This window comes from Tiliqua scincoides, chromosome 5 (assembly GCF_035046505.1).
Source record: "Tiliqua scincoides isolate rTilSci1 chromosome 5, rTilSci1.hap2, whole genome shotgun sequence".
Lineage (NCBI taxonomy): Eukaryota > Metazoa > Chordata > Lepidosauria > Squamata > Scincidae > Tiliqua > Tiliqua scincoides.
Genome location: NC_089825.1, coordinates 122,530,091 through 122,546,491, shown reverse-complemented (window position 1 = coordinate 122,546,491; position 16,401 = coordinate 122,530,091). Strand labels below are relative to the sequence as shown.

Below are 16,401 nucleotides of genomic sequence, written 5' to 3'. Positions count from 1 at the left end.
AGGAACTGGAGACAAAAATAGCATTGACACAGGCTTCCTAGTTTGCTGTTCTAAGTTATGGAAAAACCCATGACATCAATACCTCTAATGGAGAACTTTTGAAGTTGCAAGTCGTTTCTAAGCAGGCTTCGGGTGTCCTTGCAAAGCAAAGAAAAAAAGGAGAATGATTCTCAGGCAATTTCTAGGTCCTGAAACCAAAAGGTCTTATAGCCCAATTCTATGCATGTCTACTCAGAAACAAGTCCCACTATGGTCAATAGAACTTACTCCCAGGTAAATGCGGATAGGATTGCAGCCTTAAGCATCAAGTACCTGAGAGCCCAATCTTCTGCTTGTCTACTCAGAAGTAAGTCCCATTGTCTTCAATGGGTCTTATTCTCAGGAAAGCGTGCATGGGATTGCAGCCTCATCCGCAGTCCAAGGCCGATGAATGTCTGTGTTACTTGGGACACTTCCAAGAGCTCCCTTCCGCCTGCCACCCCAGCGGCTCCCTCCCCAGCGGGGCCCAAACCCTTTCCAGCCCCGGAGCCCCACGGGGAGCCTCCAGTCCGCCGGAAAGTGCCCCAGACTGGGGGGCGGGGACCCCTGGAGCTGGCAAGTCTCCCTCGCGCGCAACCCTCCCGGGGCCATCCAGGCAGCCCGGGCGAGGCGAGCTGCAGGGGGACCGGCTGCAGGAGGGTGGTGGCGCTGCGGGGCGGGGGCGCCCCAGAAACGCAGTCCCGGCGCAGGAGCCCCTGGCCGGGCAGGGCGAGCGGGAAGCGCCAATCAGGGCGCGGCCGCCCCTATAAAAGCGCGGGCAGCCGCGCGGAGAGGCAGAGCCAGCGGAGCAGCGCAGCATGTCCGAGACGGCCCCCGAAGCACCCGCCGCCCCCGCCAAGGTGCCGGCCAAGAAGCCCCGCAGGCCGGCGGGCGCGCCCAAGCCGCGCAGGGCGGCGGGCCCCAGCGTGACGGAGCTGCTGACCAAGGCGGTGGCCGCGTCCCGGGAGCGCAGCGGGGTGTCCCTGGCCGCGCTCAAGAAGGCGCTGGCGGCCGCGGGCTACGACGTGGAGAGGAACAACGGACGCATCAAGCTGGGGCTGCGCAGCCTCGTCAGCCGCGGCACCCTGCTGCAGACGCGCGGCACCGGCGCCTCCGGCTCCTTCCGGCTCAACCGCAAGCAGGAGGGCGGCGAGCGGACGGCCAGCAGGGCCGCCCCCAGGGCCAGCCGGCCCACCAAGGCGCCCGCCAGGAAGCCCCGCACGCCCGCCAAGAAGAGCCCCAAGAAGGCGCCCAGGAAGCCCGCCAAGAAGAGCCCCAAAAAGCCGGCCAAGAGCCCCCGCAAGGCCCAGCCCAAAGCCAAGGCCAAGAAGGCGGCCAGGACCCCCAAGGCCGTCAAGCCCAAAGCCAAGCCCAGGACCCCCAAGGCCAAGGCGGCCAAGCCCAGGAAGACCGCGCCCAAGAAGAAGTGAGGCGCCGCGCCCCGTCCCGCTCGCCCCACCCCAAAAGGCTCTTTTCAGAGCCACCACAGTCTCCCAGGAAGAGCTGGCTTCTCTGCCCAACCCTCTCGCAGCCCAAGTGCAGCCACACTTGCCCGGGAGGGAGGAAACCCCGCTGGCTAGAATGGCGCTTCTGAATAAGGGAAACAGCTCCTTTCCTTAGGCGTAAGATCCTTGCCTCCAACACGGGTGTGACATTCAGCACAGCTCAGCGGGGAGGGGGCTAAATTAACTTGCTACACGGTTCCCACGTTAAGCTATGTAGGAGCTGTGTTGTGTTCTGATCTAATGTTTTTTGGGCTAGCTCTCTCGGTCACCAGGCTCACTTAGACCTCACCCCCCCCCCTTCTTGTTCCACGGATGATCACAAGACAGGAAAACGAAAGCAGTATGAGATCCGCCTCCTGTACCCGTCTACTCATAAGTCCTATTAGTCAATAGATCTTACTCCCAGAAAGTGCGAATAGGATTGCAGCCCCAAGCGTCTGAATTCGGGCTAGGGCTGCAATCCTATCCGCACTTTCTGGGAGTAAGATCTATTGACTAATAGGACTTATGAGTAGACACGCACAGGCTTGTGCCAAGTCCTATTAAACTCAGCTTCATTTCCGAGGAGTGCCTAGGAACAACCACCACGTAACGAGTAGGAACAAACGCAGACTTGCTTAGAGCATTTAAAAGGTGCAAACAGACTGCAGCCTTCGCTCAGAGGGGAACATAAAGTCCTGCTGAAACCCCTTCCTCTGGCTGCAGTAGCAAAAGCCAGCTCTTTTGGGTGAGAAGGTGGTGGCTCTTAAAAGAGCCTTTGGGTTTAGACGTTCTTAGTAATGCCAGAAGTAGACTTAGGCCCTCTCCCCGCGGATGCGCCTGGCCAGCTGGATGTCTTTGGGCATGATGGTCACCCGCTTGGCGTGGATGGCGCACAGGTTGGTGTCCTCGAAGAGCCCCACCAGGTAAGCCTCGCTGGCCTCCTGCAGGGCCATCACCGCCGAGCTCTGGAAGCGCAGGTCCGTCTTGAAGTCCTGCGCGATTTCGCGCACCAGGCGCTGGAAGGGCAGCTTGCGGATCAGTAGCTCGGTAGACTTCTGATAGCGCCGGATTTCCCGCAGGGCCACCGTGCCGGGGCGGTAGCGATGGGGCTTCTTCACTCCCCCCGTGGCCGGGGCGCTCTTGCGGGCAGCCTTGGTAGCCAGCTGCTTTCTGGGCGCCTTCCCACCGGTGGACTTGCGAGCGGTCTGCTTGGTCCTGGCCATCCTTCCAGCGAATAATAAAGATGCACTCTTTCCAAGGGCTTGCAACGATTAGAACCCTTGGGCGCTACGGAGGGTATTTATAGCCCCTTCTCCTGCCCGGATTGGCTGACAGTCGTCTCTCAGCAGTTACAACGTTTGAATTTCCCGGGCTGGGCTGTGATTGGGCCACTGATGGCAACACTTTTCTATTCGTTCCTTCTTCCTGCCTTTGTTCTCAGCCCCTGATTTCTCTCTGCCAGTGCGCAGGGCTCGCCAGCTGTGCACTGGTGACAGGCTCCTGTATCCTCGCGAGAAGGTAGACAAGGGGGGCACCCCCCTTGCGCTTTCTGCCGCGATTTGATGGGGAGAAACTCTGTAATGGCAGTGCCCCCCCCCCGCCATGCAGCCACATATTTTTTCAACTGGAGTAGTGCACAAAGCGGTTTGCATAGTGAAATAAATCACATGGTTCCCTGCCCCCAAAGGGCTTACAATATCAAAAGAGATGCAGAATAGACACCAGCACTGGATAAAACGTCATGCTGGGGTGCAGAGGGACGGACCCCACTTTAAATGGTGCCTCTTGGTCCACATAGGAGAAGTGCATCAGATTAGGAGCCCCCTAGTCCACGTCATGCTCCAACAGACGAAAACCTGTTGGGATGCCGGGAAAAACTCTCGAGCAAGACAAGATCCTGGTGATTTCCACCCTGTTCTTTGTCCTTGGCAAAACTCCTGAATATGGAGCTTGTGACCACGTGCTGGTGACCATGCTTTCAGAAGAGAAGGCTGCTCAGTGCAGCCGGACTTTGATCGCCATCCTATGCACATCTACTCAGAAGTAAATCCCATTACATTCAATGAGGTTTACTCCCAGGAAGGTGCGACTAGGATTGCAACCTTTGAAACACAATTTATATCCCTAACCACAAAATGGCCGCTAGTTTGAGGCTTCTGCTGTTTGTATTGGTCAGAAAGTCTGGAAGGGGCGGGGGGGTAAGGCAGTGAAAAGGGGGGAATGGATGAGTGTCCTGGACGAAAATAAGACAGCAGGTCAGATGAAAAGCCCGTGGTGGAGGCAAAATGAGGAAGAAACCACAAGGGTGGAAAGGAACCGAGACCAAGCACAACATTTTGTAGCAAAATAAAAGTGTTTTGTTGTGCCTTAAAGACTTAATTGTAGCAGAACTTTTCACTGAGCAAAGTAGGATAGATCCACCTGATGAAGCAACTTTAGCTCAAGAACGTTCCTTTCCTTATAAGTGTGTTCTTCTAAAGGAGCCATCAGGCCTTTTATTTTTGCTTTCTATGTTTAACGTTTACTCCGGGTTGCTTGGGGCACCCATCTCTCTCAGGCACTACTACTGCTACCAATACTGAGAGCTGTGAAGTCAGTCTGGCAGGGGTGGGTGGGGTTCTCTGGCAAAAGTGCTCAGCCAGTGTCCAGCCTGGTGATTTCGGACACCACCCCTGCACGACAAAGTGTGTGAAGCGTTTCAAACACCCCAAAGTACTATATAAATACTGTTTACCCTACATACACGTATCTTGTGATGACAAAATGGGCCCAATCCTCGTTGCAACTAGTGTTGCAGTGAGGGATAAAGAATTTTGTCCATAGAAGTAACCACAAACATTTCCAGTTAGTGCTGTAAAACAAGATGCTTAACGTAACACATTGATGATTACTCTCTCGTACATCACAGCTCCTTTCGTGTAGAAGTTGGTGGCCCTGAAAAGGACCTTGTTGTAGGCTGAAAATGAAGGTAAATAGCTCTCTAGCCTCCAAAGCCATACAGGGTACGACCCTGGCGCTTCAGAGCATAAACAACATCCATGGCTGTCACGGTCTTTCTTTTAGCGTGCTCAGTGTAAGTCACAGCATCACGGATCACGTTCTCCAGAAAGACTTTGAGCACACCCCTTGTCTCTTCATAAATCAAGCCAGAGATGCGCTTGACGCCTCCACGACGAGCCAGACGCCGGATGGCAGGCTTAGTGATGCCTTGGATATTATCACGAAGAACCTTACGATGTCTCTTGGCACCGCCTTTGCCCAAGCCTTTGCCACCCTTTCCACGACCTGACATCTCGCCTTCAACCCTGACGCTTCAAGAAATACTCCCCACTATATGATACGAGCTTATATAGTTCGATGCCCGACCAAAATGAAAACTGTGCACTTAAACAAGGGGGTGGCACCAAGCTATCACGTTTCTCCGCGGGAAGACCAACCAATGAATAGGCAGTGTGTAGTTTTAAACTAACCAGTAACAATCCAGCAATCTTCAAAGGGAAAGGGCAATTTTTGGCGCTCATTTTTTCCCTTCTGCAGGCTGCATTCTGCCCAAGCCATTGTGGTTTCTCTTTATTTAGGAATTTCCAGATCAGCAACAGCCTCTCTGACAAGATCCCATGTCATGGTTTAGCATCTTTATTTTATAATCCTTGCTAAGAAGGATTTCTTTCCTCTACTTTGAGTTTTTAGGATACAAATGAAAAAAAAAAAAAGCTACAGGGGATAGACCGAAGCTGTAGGAAAAAGTGGGTGAAGTATATAGGTGCATTTAAAAACTTCATGGTACTGGAAACTGGATGGTACTAAGTGTTATACTTTAGTCTAAATGTATAGAGTATGTGTTTGCAATAACTGGAAAAGTTAGCCCGGTTAGCAGGGGCTAGGAAGCACCTTTTAAAATTGTGATTCTCTTATACTTAAGTCCCCAAATACAAATTGTTTGTATTTGTATTGTATTGCCAGTATATTTTCTCCAATGACTATTAGCTGGTGTTTCTTTTGCTGTGTGCATCCATCCTCTGGGAGAGAGATTTGTAAATTCATGCTGAATTTGTTAAAAGTAGTGCATAATTAGTAATATGGTAATTGCCATTTCTCCTAAGTGTCACTAGGTAAAATTTTTTGTATTTTTTTTTCCCCAACAGTCATCCAAGTTCTCCCCCGCCCCCGAAATCATCCATGTTTCTTTTTATCAGCATGTTTCTTTTTATCAGAGTTTAACTGTTGTAACTTTGTTGGATCCTCTCTGCCCAAGACAAATACGTAGACAAGTGGCTTGCCATTTAAAATAGCTTTAAGAAAATTATAATAGTGGGTGCATATGATAGCAATGCCTCCTGGAGGTCCAGATCCAAAATTCTGTTCTGGCATGAAGCTCACATGGTCGCTGAGCAAATCACCATTCCAAAGGGATGTTGCAATAAGGAAATTATAAAGCAGTTATGGGAATTGAACATGCTGTGAACACTGGATAAGAATTGTATCCTGCAGAACCAACAGGGTGGTCTTACTCTAAGAATGAGTAGCATTAAAAAGACAGCTGAATGAAACAAACACTAATGCAGATCTCAAATTCTTACAAGTCATGATTTATATAATTGTATATGCATTTGAAATGTTAGACCTGCTAGACACAGCCATTTTCAATCACTGTGACATGTCACACTGGCGCCATGGTGTGCCATGAATGATCTGCAGGTGTGCCACAGGAGTTGGGGGAGGGTTACTTATTAGTAGGGCCATTGGGGGATGTGAGCCCCCCACCAACAGCATAGTGGGCCTTGTCAATGATCCAAAAACTGATGGTGTGCCTTGACAATTTTAGTACCTTGTCAGTGTGGCGTGAGATGAAAAGGTTGAAAATCACTGTGCTAGACAATGCAATCTAAAATACTGTAGTCATGTTAAAGCAGAAAAGCCTTACCTTCTACTATCACAACTTAAAGTTCTATTTTCCCAAGTCACATCCTCCCTTCATGCCCCCAGTGCCTTCAGGTGCTTCCTAGAAAACCTGTGTGATGCCAAATTTCTTGTTTCCTTTAAAGACACCTCAAAATCCATCTTCTCTGTGAAGCATTTGGGACATACTCCCCATACCTACTCAACTGTCCTCGTATGTGTAAAGTGAAATAAATGGATATTAATCCCCTGCTTTCCTCTCCTTCCTCTTCATGAAACGTTAAGCTCATAAGACACCTGCCCTTGTATACTTTGAACAGTAGTGCACATTGATCATGCTGCTGCTACTACTACACAACTGATGTCAGCTATCAGTTTTCCTGAATCTTGAAATTAGGGAATTTTGAATATTTTCAAAGCATATCAACACAAATCACTGTATTTCTGGATAGGCTATGTCAGATGCAAGGGAGAGCACCAGGATGCAGGTCTCTTGTTATCAGGTGTGCTCCCTGGGGCATTTGGTGGGCTGCTGTGAGATACAGGAAGCAGGACTAGATGGGCCTATGGCCTGATCCAGTGGGGCTGTTCTTATGTTCTTAAACTGAAAATCATTGGACTAGATACAAGTGTCTAATTTGAATCTGCGTGATATAGACATTAGAGGTGACAAAGAATTAGCAGAATAGAGAAGCCTGATTGGATAAACCAGCAATATAGATATTGCAATGAATTTGAGCAGCACAACCCTATGCATGTTCACTCAGTGTTCAATATGTTCAGTGGAGTTTACTCTCAGAAGAGTGTGTCTAGGACTGCAGCTCTATACTTACCTATAATTAGACAGGGAAAAACATCATTTTTTTAATACAACCTGCAGTGTCTTGGTTCTTAGAGAAAGTAGTTCCTTTCTCTACCAACTTTTGGACTATCTAGCAGACCAAGTGTTCTTTTATTTCCATAAAGTCTTTGGTTCAGAAAGAGAAACTGTACTACAGAACAGTTGTAAATACTATAGCATAGCTTAAAGGGAAGCATTAAGCTGTTAAAAGCATAGGAAGAATTTTGCTTTAAGAGCTACAATGTTGCAACAGTCTGTATCATAATGTGACACTTTCACACAGGGTGAACTGAATACAGAGGATACAGTGCCTATAAATTTAACCATTATATAGAAGAGAAATTATGGTGTATGGAGCTTTTAAAACCCTTCCAAGTTCAACTGCACCTGCTAAAATTCCCTCTTCTATACAATTGTTGAACGTATAGGTACTGTCCTCCATTGTAACTGATCAGCCTGCTTTCACATCACTGCTCAACTTCCCATATTTTAAGTCTCCAAGTAGTTTTAGTTCCAGAATAACCCCAACAGGTACTAGCAATGAAGATCACCAAGTAGCCAGAATAAGCAAACATTGATAGAAGCAGTAGCTTGTTAAAGACAACTATCTTCACCAGGTAGGAAACAAGTAGAGCCATAAGTATACTATATAAGTATACATAAACATCATCAGTACTGCATACTAGGTTTAGTATTTTTCAGACCTTTTTATGAAAGTTTGGTGGCCCTGAAAAGGGCCTTTACATCAGCACTTCAGAGTCTTTGGGACCTAGCCACCAAAACCATACAGAGTACGCCCTTGGCGCTTCAGAGCATAGACAACGTCCATGGCTGTCACAGTCTTCCGCTTAGCATGCTCCGTGTAGGTCACAGCGTCCCGAATGACGTTCTCCAGAAAGACTTTGAGCACACCCCTTGTCTCTTCATAGATCAAGCCAGAGATACGCTTGACGCCTCCACGACGTGCCAGGCGTCGGATAGCAGGCTTAGTAATGCCTTGAATGTTATCTCGAAGGACTTTCCGGTGCCTCTTAGCTCCCCCTTTCCCCAAACCCTTACCACCCTTTCCACGTCCAGACATCGCTACGATCACTCTCGAACACACACAAAGAACCAATGGCTACATCACACCACAGCACACGCTTAAATAAGACAGAGACCGACCTGAGTGAAAACTTCTACAGGGAGTGTACCATTTCTGGCCCGCCCCTTCTTGCTTTATAATAGTTTGGCTTCTTCACCAATCGCTAGCCAGGGATTGGAATCTGACCAATCGGATTTCTCAGTCGTTTCAGAGTTTTTGTGTGGATGGATGTGGCTCCTAAAAGACTTTTCCTGTACGTGAAAAAAAAATACGAAATAACATTTTTCTTTATTGACATTTTTAATCAAAGTCCTGGATAAAGCAATTTTTTTTAAAGTACCCAGTAAAGAGGCGCAGGCTCAAGGAGCAAAGCATCTCCTTTGAAGGGTCCTTTTCAATATTCAAGGCATGTTTACTTGGAACTAATCCCCGAGGGGTATCCAATGGAGTTTCCTCCCAGGAAATTGTGCATGATATTGCCTCGCAAGAAAAGCCTAATCCTCTTACAATGCAATTTAACACCCTACAAGAACATTTATTCACTGTTTCTGTAGTGCTGAGTCCTTTCTTTCTACCTCCAGTACTTTGCTTCTATTTTCACTGCAATAAATGAGACCTAGAAAAAAAATTTTTTTAAAGCACTTCCGAGCAAAGGAGATTGATACACACATTATTAACTTTCCAAACTTAAAGGTGCCTGTGTTGGTTCACTAGAAAAAAATGATAAAGTCACAATTGGTAATTTTTTAGAGTTGCCATAATCCTATGCACATTTTTCTGGGAGTAAATTCCATTGAATTCACTAAAAGTTTTTTCTTGTTTCTGCTGTCAGTGTTTCTCAGAGCCCAATCCTTTCCAACTGACCAGCACTGGTGCAGCCATAATGCAGCCCCAAGGTAAGGGAACATATCTTGAGGAGGCCTCTATGACTACCTCCCCACAATAGGACGAAGTGCATGCCTCATTGGCACAGAAGCAAGGGCACTGGAAAATTGGATTAGATTGGGCCCTCAATACACAGGCTTTCCTACCTGAGCTTAAGGTAGTAAAGTGGTTTCCTGTCTACATATGAAGACTCACTGTGACCAAGTATGAGGAAGCTCCCTGAAAGCATAATCCCATGTATGTCTACTCAGAACCAAGTGCCATTAAATTCAATGGGATTTACTCCCGATATAGGATTCTTTACAGCACATTCCCATATGTGGTTACTCAGAAGTAAGTTCCATTATGTTCAGTGGACTTACTCCCAGGTAAATCCATATACAGTATCCCATATACAATCCATATACAGTAGCTAGATTTGCACTGTTAAAAAGTAGCTACACTTGCATATAACATGTTATTCTGTTTCTTTTTTCCTAACAGTTATTCATGTAGCACAAACTGCCTGCATGTGGGGATACATAATAGAAAAATCCAAAGGAAATTTGGAAATTTCTTGCAGCCAACACAGGGCCCAATCCTATCCAATTTTCCAGTACCAGTGTAGCTGTGCCAATGGGGCATGCACTGCATCCTGTGGTGGATGGGGAGTCACTATGGCCTTCTAAAGGTTTGGGAACATTTGTTCCCTTACTACGGGGCTGCATTGTGGTTACACCAGAGTTGGAAAGTTGGATAGGATTGGGCCCACAGCCAGGATTCTTGTAGCACTCTGAAAACTAACCATTTCTACATAAGCTTTAGTGGCCATCAGTTCATGCTTGCTAATTTTGTTATCTCCTTAAAGGTGCTGCAAATATATTTGCAGCGACATCAGTAGCAGAACTACATCCCTCTTTTCCCAGGGTGATTTTGGGCCCATACTATCCAACTTTCCAGTGCCGGTGCTGTTGTACCAATGGAAATGCACTGCACCCTGTGGTGGGGAGGCAGTCACAAAGACCTCCTCAAGGAATGGGAACAGTTGTTTCCTTACCATGGGCCTGCACTGCTGCTGGAAAGTTGGACAGGATTGGACCCTTTGTCAATATCTTTTTCAGTGAGATGTTCAATGCAGCCTTGAGAACAAAGTTCTACTGGTCAGTGAAGGCCACCCCACAGTCTCAATGGCGGGAGAAACAGCACCACCTTTCCTCCAATTACTGTATAGCCCGGGAACTTTTAAATAGCCCTCGCAGCCAATCATGGAAGGGGAGGTGGTTATAAATATATGTGAGCTGCTTTTATGCATTCACTTAAACTGAGAGCCTTCTCTTTGTGGGAGGATGGCTCGTACCAAGCAGACCGCTCGCAAATCCACCGGTGGGAAGGCGCCCAGAAAGCAGCTGGCTACCAAGGCTGCCCGCAAGAGCGCCCCGGCCACGGGGGGAGTGAAGAAGCCCCATCGCTACCGCCCCGGCACGGTGGCCCTGCGGGAAATCCGGCGCTATCAGAAGTCTACCGAGCTACTGATCCGCAAGCTGCCCTTCCAGCGCCTGGTGCGTGAAATCGCGCAGGACTTCAAGACGGACCTGCGCTTCCAGAGCTCGGCGGTGATGGCCCTGCAGGAGGCGAGCGAGGCTTACCTGGTGGGGCTCTTCGAGGACACCAACCTGTGCGCCATCCACGCCAAGCGGGTGACCATCATGCCCAAAGACATTCAGCTGGCCAGGCGCATCCGTGGGGAGCGAGCGTAAGCTTATCCCCGGACTCCTATGGCGTCTCTAACTCAAAGGCTCTTTTAAGGGCCGCCACATGTTTGTCCGAAGGAGCTGAATTCAATCAGTTTGAAAACCTGAAGGAATCTCACTTCCCCAGGAGCACCGCAGGCAAAAGGGTTCCTTATGTTGGAAGTCTGGCGCCCTCGTGAGCTTGCAAGAGAATCCATTTTTCACATTGTTTCACCGCCCCTTCTCCCAAGGAGCTCAAGGTGCTGCGAATAGTTCCTCCTCTCCTTTCTGTTCTTGCAACAACCCTGTGAGGTAGGCGAGGCCGACAGACAGCCCCAGCTTGCCCAAGAAGCTTCATGGCTGAGTCAGGAACCTGGATCTTACAAGTGCAACGCATGAACCACTACTACACTATCCTGGTTCTCTACTGGCATTGCGCAGAAAGAAATCAATGTTTCTTGCGCAATGCAAGAAAGTCTCAATGTTTGATGAATACACATCCAAGCTTTGAGCCTCAATGGAGGCTCTTGATAAGGGGCGGGGCGGAGCGGGGCTGGGGTAACTGATTCAAGCGCCAGTGGTGTGATTCCCAGGCTGTGCACTTGTGCACACCAAGGAGACATCTCAGCCCCTCGCTTGTTGGGAAACTTACTTCATATGTAGCCATCTTAGATTCCAATCCCAATTTTCTATTGCGGGTGCAATTGCGCCAGTGGGGCGTGCACTGTATCTTGTGGCGGAGGGGCAGTCACTGGCGACTTCTTAAGGTATGGGAACATTTGTTCCCTTTCCACGGGGCTGCATTGTGCCTACACCGGAGCTGGAAAGTTGGATAGGAGTAGGCCCTTAATAGGGTCATCCTATATAACATGAGATCGCATGTGCTGCGTTGCGCATTGAGGCTGCACATCGATGCACTTTCCTAGGAGTAAGCCCCACTGAATTAAATGGATACACGCATAGGTATGGGCTCCAAGAAGGTTCCTGGAGAGAAGCCAGCTCTTCCTTGGAGACTGTGGTGGCTCTGAAAAGAGCCTTTGGGGTGGGGCGAGCGGGACGGGGCGCGGCGCCTCACTTCTTCTTGGGCGCGGTCTTCCTGGGCTTGGCCGCCTTAGCCTTGGGGGTCCTGGGCTTGGCTTTGGGCTTGACGGCCTTGGGGGTCCTGGCCGCCTTCTTGGCCTTGGCTTTGGGCTGGGCCTTGCGGGGGCTCTTGGCCGGCTTTTTGGGGCTCTTCTTGGCGGGCTTCCTGGGCGCCCTCTTGGGGCTCTTCTTGGCGGGCGTGCGGGGCTTCCTGGCGGGCGCCTTGGCGGGCCGGCTGGCCCTGGGGGCGGCCCTGCTGGCCGTCCGCTCGCCGCCCTCCTGCTTGCGGTTGAGCCGGAAGGAGCCGGAGGCGCCGGTGCCGCGCGTCTGCAGCAGGGTGCCGCGGCTGACGAGGCTGCGCAGCCCCAGCTTGATGCGTCCGTTGTTCCTCTCCACGTCGTAGCCCGCGGCCGCCAGCGCCTTCTTGAGCGCGGCCAGGGACACCCCGCTGCGCTCCCGGGACGCGGCCACCGCCTTGGTCAGCAGCTCCGTCACGCTAGGGCCCGCCGCCCTGCGCGGCTTGGGCGCGCCCGCCGGCCTGCGGGGCTTCTTGGCCGGCGCCTTGGCGGGGACGGGGGCGGCGGGTGCTTCGGGGGCCGTCTCGGACATGCTGCGCTGCTCCGCTGGCTCTGCCTCTCCGCGCGGCTGCCCGCGCTTTTATAGGGGCGGCCGCGCCCTGATTGGCGCTTCCCGCTCGCCCTGCCCGGCCAGGGGCTCCTGCGCCGGGACTGCGTTTCTGGGGCGCCCCCGCCCCGCAGCGCCACCACCCCCCTGCAGCTCGCCTTGCCTGGGTGGCCCAGGAGGGCTGCGCGCGGGGGAGACCTGCCGATTCCAGGAGTCCCCGCCCCCCAGTCTGGGGCACTTTCCTGCGGACTGGAGGCTCCCCGTGGGGCTCCGGGGCTGGGAAGGGTCTGGGCTCCGCTGGGGAGGGTCTGTATTTCAGCAGGTGCAGTTTCGCATCGGTGAGAGGAGTAGCTGCATCTGCTGAAACTTCCTCTTCTGCACCAGGGGTGCCGAAACCCTGGCCTCCAGTGAGTCTCTGGAGACAGTGCAGGCCCAATGCAACCACTCCCAGAATGAGGGCCAACTGTTTGACCTCTTGCTTGAGCTGCAGGCAGAAGGCTCCATCCACTGCTTGCTGTTTCAGTCTGTGAGGCAGCAGTGGCAGCAAAGGAAAGACCTTTGTGCAAGGTCTTTCATAGCCCTTGAGCTATGGTTCACTTGGGTTCACTTCCATCTGGAAAAGTCTGTTGCATTGAAAGCCAGAATGAGAGAAAAGTAAACTCTTCTATCTGTTCTGGGATTGTAACCAGAGAGCCTGATTCTCAGTGTCTCATATAGGAAGTGTGATACTAATTGGGTGGAAATGAGGAGACCTGGGGTGAACTTGGTGCTGTTTGTCTCTACCACGGCACCCAAAATGTTGAATTCCTTGCCCTTGGAGATCCCTTGAACTCCCAGGTGTGCTTTTTCACCTTCCAAAAGCCCTGGCTGAATTCTTTGCTGGCTCTTATTGTTTGGGAATTGTGTTGTGCTATTTTTTATACTATAACATTTGTGTATATCTGGTTACTTTAGAATTTTTAACTGATTGTACCATAAGCTGCCTTGGGGTGCAATCCTAACCCCTTATGTCAGTGCCTTCCAGCACTGACATAAGGGCAATGCAGCTCTGAGTTAAGGGAACAAATGTTCTGTTACTTTGAGAAGGCCTCTGAGTGACACACAACTGCAGGATACAGCTTATGTCCCATTGGCACTGCTATGCCAAAACTGGAAAGCACTGACATAAGGGGTTAGGATAGCACTCTTAAGCAGTCTTTTTTGTAATGGAAAAGCAAGCTGAAATACCACAAACAATGCTTAATAACTTACTACCCAGAATGGTTGACAATGAACCAGTTTCAGTGTTCTCTCTCCCTCCCCCCCATATTGCCAAAGCTTCTTTTGCCATGGTAGGTAAATATTAGCCGGCTTGATAGATCACCATATTTTTAACTTGTCACAAACATCTACTCTCTAGTCTACACCAGCTTACTATCTTCTATAAATCAAGGATGAGAAAAAGGAAGCTGGTGGTGCATTAATGGACAAGTTTCAATGGACAACATAGTATGTTGTGGTTGCTTAGATTTTTGTCAGCAAATGCTGCTTTGATTAAGAGACTGAAACCAGCCCATGGCTGTTGTAAAGGAAAACCAGAGGTCTGAAAGCAGTCCATCTTAATACTATTTGTATGTTTTAAGCAGTTCAGGTTTTACCTCCATTAGGGCCATTAGAATTTGCTGGACTTGGTTTCAAACAAGTCATCTGTCCTCAAACAATTGTTTCAGGGCATTTCCTCTGAATTACATTGAAATTCTTTAATGAGAGCTACTTCAAAATTCTATCTCAAGTCCCAAATCAATGTATAGATATTGGGTTGCTTGACTTTGGTTGCATTTGACTTTGGAGCTTCCATGAGTTAAAAATTATTTCTAAAAAACCAGCGTGGTACGTCAGACAGAAGCTTGGCTATGGATACTAATGCTATGAGTTCAAATCCCTCTCTAGCAAAGGACCATGGTTCAGGGGAGCATAGATTGCATGCAGAAGGCCCCAGGTTCAATTTCTGGCAAGCATCTCCAGGTAGCATGGGAAATGACACCTGGCAAACTCATGGTGAGCTGCTGACAGTCAGCGTGGGCTATACTGAGATGGATCAATGGTCCACCCTGGTATATGGCAACATCCTATTCCATGCGAGTGACTACAAGCCAGTTCTCACTATACTCCACACTGCCATTCCTTTTGCAGGCTTGGCATTTGTCATGTTTCGGCAAGAATGTTTCAAAGGGAGACTTGAGCATGAAGCTACTGAGTTACAATTCATTTACAGTCTTGACACTATCTGTTTTGGGCTTACTAGAGCCTGGGAGAGACTAGTTAGCTACAGGAAGTAATTATCCCCTTTTAAGCATATATTTTTTAATACAGTACTTATTTTTGCTTCGCCAATTCATCATCATGTGTCAATAAAGATTAGATTGGAATTGGATTTTTGAAAAATTATTGATTAAACAGTCTTACTCTGTACCTATTTTTATTGCAAAACCAAAAATACCACACAGTGATGTGGACAGGGAACTGTGGGCCCAATCCTATCCACTGTTCCAGTGCTGGTGCAGCTGCAATGGATAAGAACAAGAACAGCCCCCTGGATCAGGCCATAGGCCCATCTAGTCCAGTTTCCTGTATCTCACAGCGGCCCACCAAATCCCCCAGGGAGCACACCTAATAACAAGAGACCTGCCTCCTGGTGCCATCCCTTGCACTGGCATTCTGACATAGCCCATTTCTAAAATCAAGAGGTTGCACATAAGCATCATAGCTTGTAACCCGTAATGGATTTTTCCTCCAGAAACTTGTCCAATCCCTTTTAAAGGCATCCAGCCCAGATGCCGTCACCACATCCTGTGGCAAGGAATTCCAAAGACCAATCACACGCTGAGTAAAGAAATATTTTCTTTGGTCTGTCCTAACTCTCCCAAACACTCAATTTTAGTGGATGTCCCCTGGTTCTGGTGTTATGTGAGAGTGTAAGGAGCATCTCTCAATCCACTTTATCCTTCCCATGCATAATTTTGTATGCCTCAATCATGTTCCCCCCCTCTCTTTTCTAGGCTGCAGAAGCCCAAACGCCGTAGCCTTTCCTCATAAGGAAGGTGCCCCAGCCCCGTAATCATCTTAGTCACTCTCTTTTGCACCTTTTCCATTTCCACTATGTCCTTTTTGAGATGCGGTGACCAGAACTGGATACAATACTCCAGGTGTAACCTTACCATTGATATGTACAATGGCATTATAATATTAGCCATTTTGTTCTCAATGCCTTTTCTAATGATCCCAAGCATAGAATTGACCTTCTTCACTGCCGCCGCACATTGGGTCGACACTTTCATCGACCTGTCCACCACCACCCCAAGATCTCTCTCCTGATCTGTCACAGACAGTTCAGAACCCATTAGCCTTTATGCAAAGTTTTGATTTTTTGCCCCAATGTGCATAACTTTACACTTACTGACATTGAAACGCATTTGCCATTTTGCTGCCCATTCTGCCAGTTTGGAGAGATCCTTCTGGAGCTCCTCACAATCACTTCTGGTCTTCACCACTTGGAAAAGTTTGGTGTTGTCTGCAAACATAGTAACCTCACTGCTCAGCCCTGTCTCCAGGTCATTTATGAAAACGTTGAAAAGCACTGGTCCCAGGATAGATCCTTGGGGCACACCGCTTTTCACCTCTCTCCATTGTGAAAATTGTCCATTGACACCAACTCTGTTTCCTGGTCTTCAACCAGTTCTCAATCCATGAGATGACCTGTCCTCAAATTATCTGATTATGGAGCTTTTTCAGTAA

At 49.2% G+C, this 16,401-nt stretch overlaps 6 protein-coding genes across 6 annotated transcripts; 2 read left to right on the top strand and 4 right to left on the bottom strand.

The window, feature by feature from the left end:
* Positions 1 to 836: 836 nt before the first annotated feature.
* On the top strand, positions 837 to 1,448 carry LOC136650906 (histone H1.01-like). The gene has a single exon (XM_066626848.1). The coding sequence runs from the start codon at positions 837 to 839 to the stop codon at positions 1,446 to 1,448; it is 612 nt and encodes a 203-aa protein (XP_066482945.1).
* An 869-nt stretch (positions 1,449 to 2,317) lies between these two features.
* Positions 2,318 to 2,728, bottom strand: LOC136650907 (histone H3). The gene has a single exon (XM_066626849.1). The coding sequence runs from the start codon at positions 2,726 to 2,728 to the stop codon at positions 2,318 to 2,320; it is 411 nt and encodes a 136-aa protein (XP_066482946.1).
* Positions 2,729 to 4,485: 1,757 nt separating this feature from the next.
* Positions 4,486 to 4,797, bottom strand: LOC136650910 (histone H4). The gene has a single exon (XM_066626852.1). The coding sequence runs from the start codon at positions 4,795 to 4,797 to the stop codon at positions 4,486 to 4,488; it is 312 nt and encodes a 103-aa protein (XP_066482949.1).
* A 3,158-nt stretch (positions 4,798 to 7,955) lies between these two features.
* On the bottom strand, positions 7,956 to 8,332 carry LOC136650909 (histone H4). Its single transcript, XM_066626851.1, has one exon. The coding sequence runs from the start codon at positions 8,324 to 8,326 to the stop codon at positions 8,015 to 8,017; it is 312 nt and encodes a 103-aa protein (XP_066482948.1). The 5' UTR covers positions 8,327 to 8,332; the 3' UTR covers positions 7,956 to 8,014.
* Positions 8,333 to 10,539: 2,207 nt separating this feature from the next.
* LOC136650908 (histone H3) lies at positions 10,540 to 10,950 on the top strand. The gene has a single exon (XM_066626850.1). The coding sequence runs from the start codon at positions 10,540 to 10,542 to the stop codon at positions 10,948 to 10,950; it is 411 nt and encodes a 136-aa protein (XP_066482947.1).
* Positions 10,951 to 11,994: 1,044 nt separating this feature from the next.
* Positions 11,995 to 12,612, bottom strand: LOC136651832 (histone H1.01-like). The gene has a single exon (XM_066628544.1). It carries the CDS (start codon positions 12,610 to 12,612, stop codon positions 11,995 to 11,997), a length of 618 nt encoding a protein of 205 aa, XP_066484641.1.
* Positions 12,613 to 16,401: the final 3,789 nt, after the last annotated feature.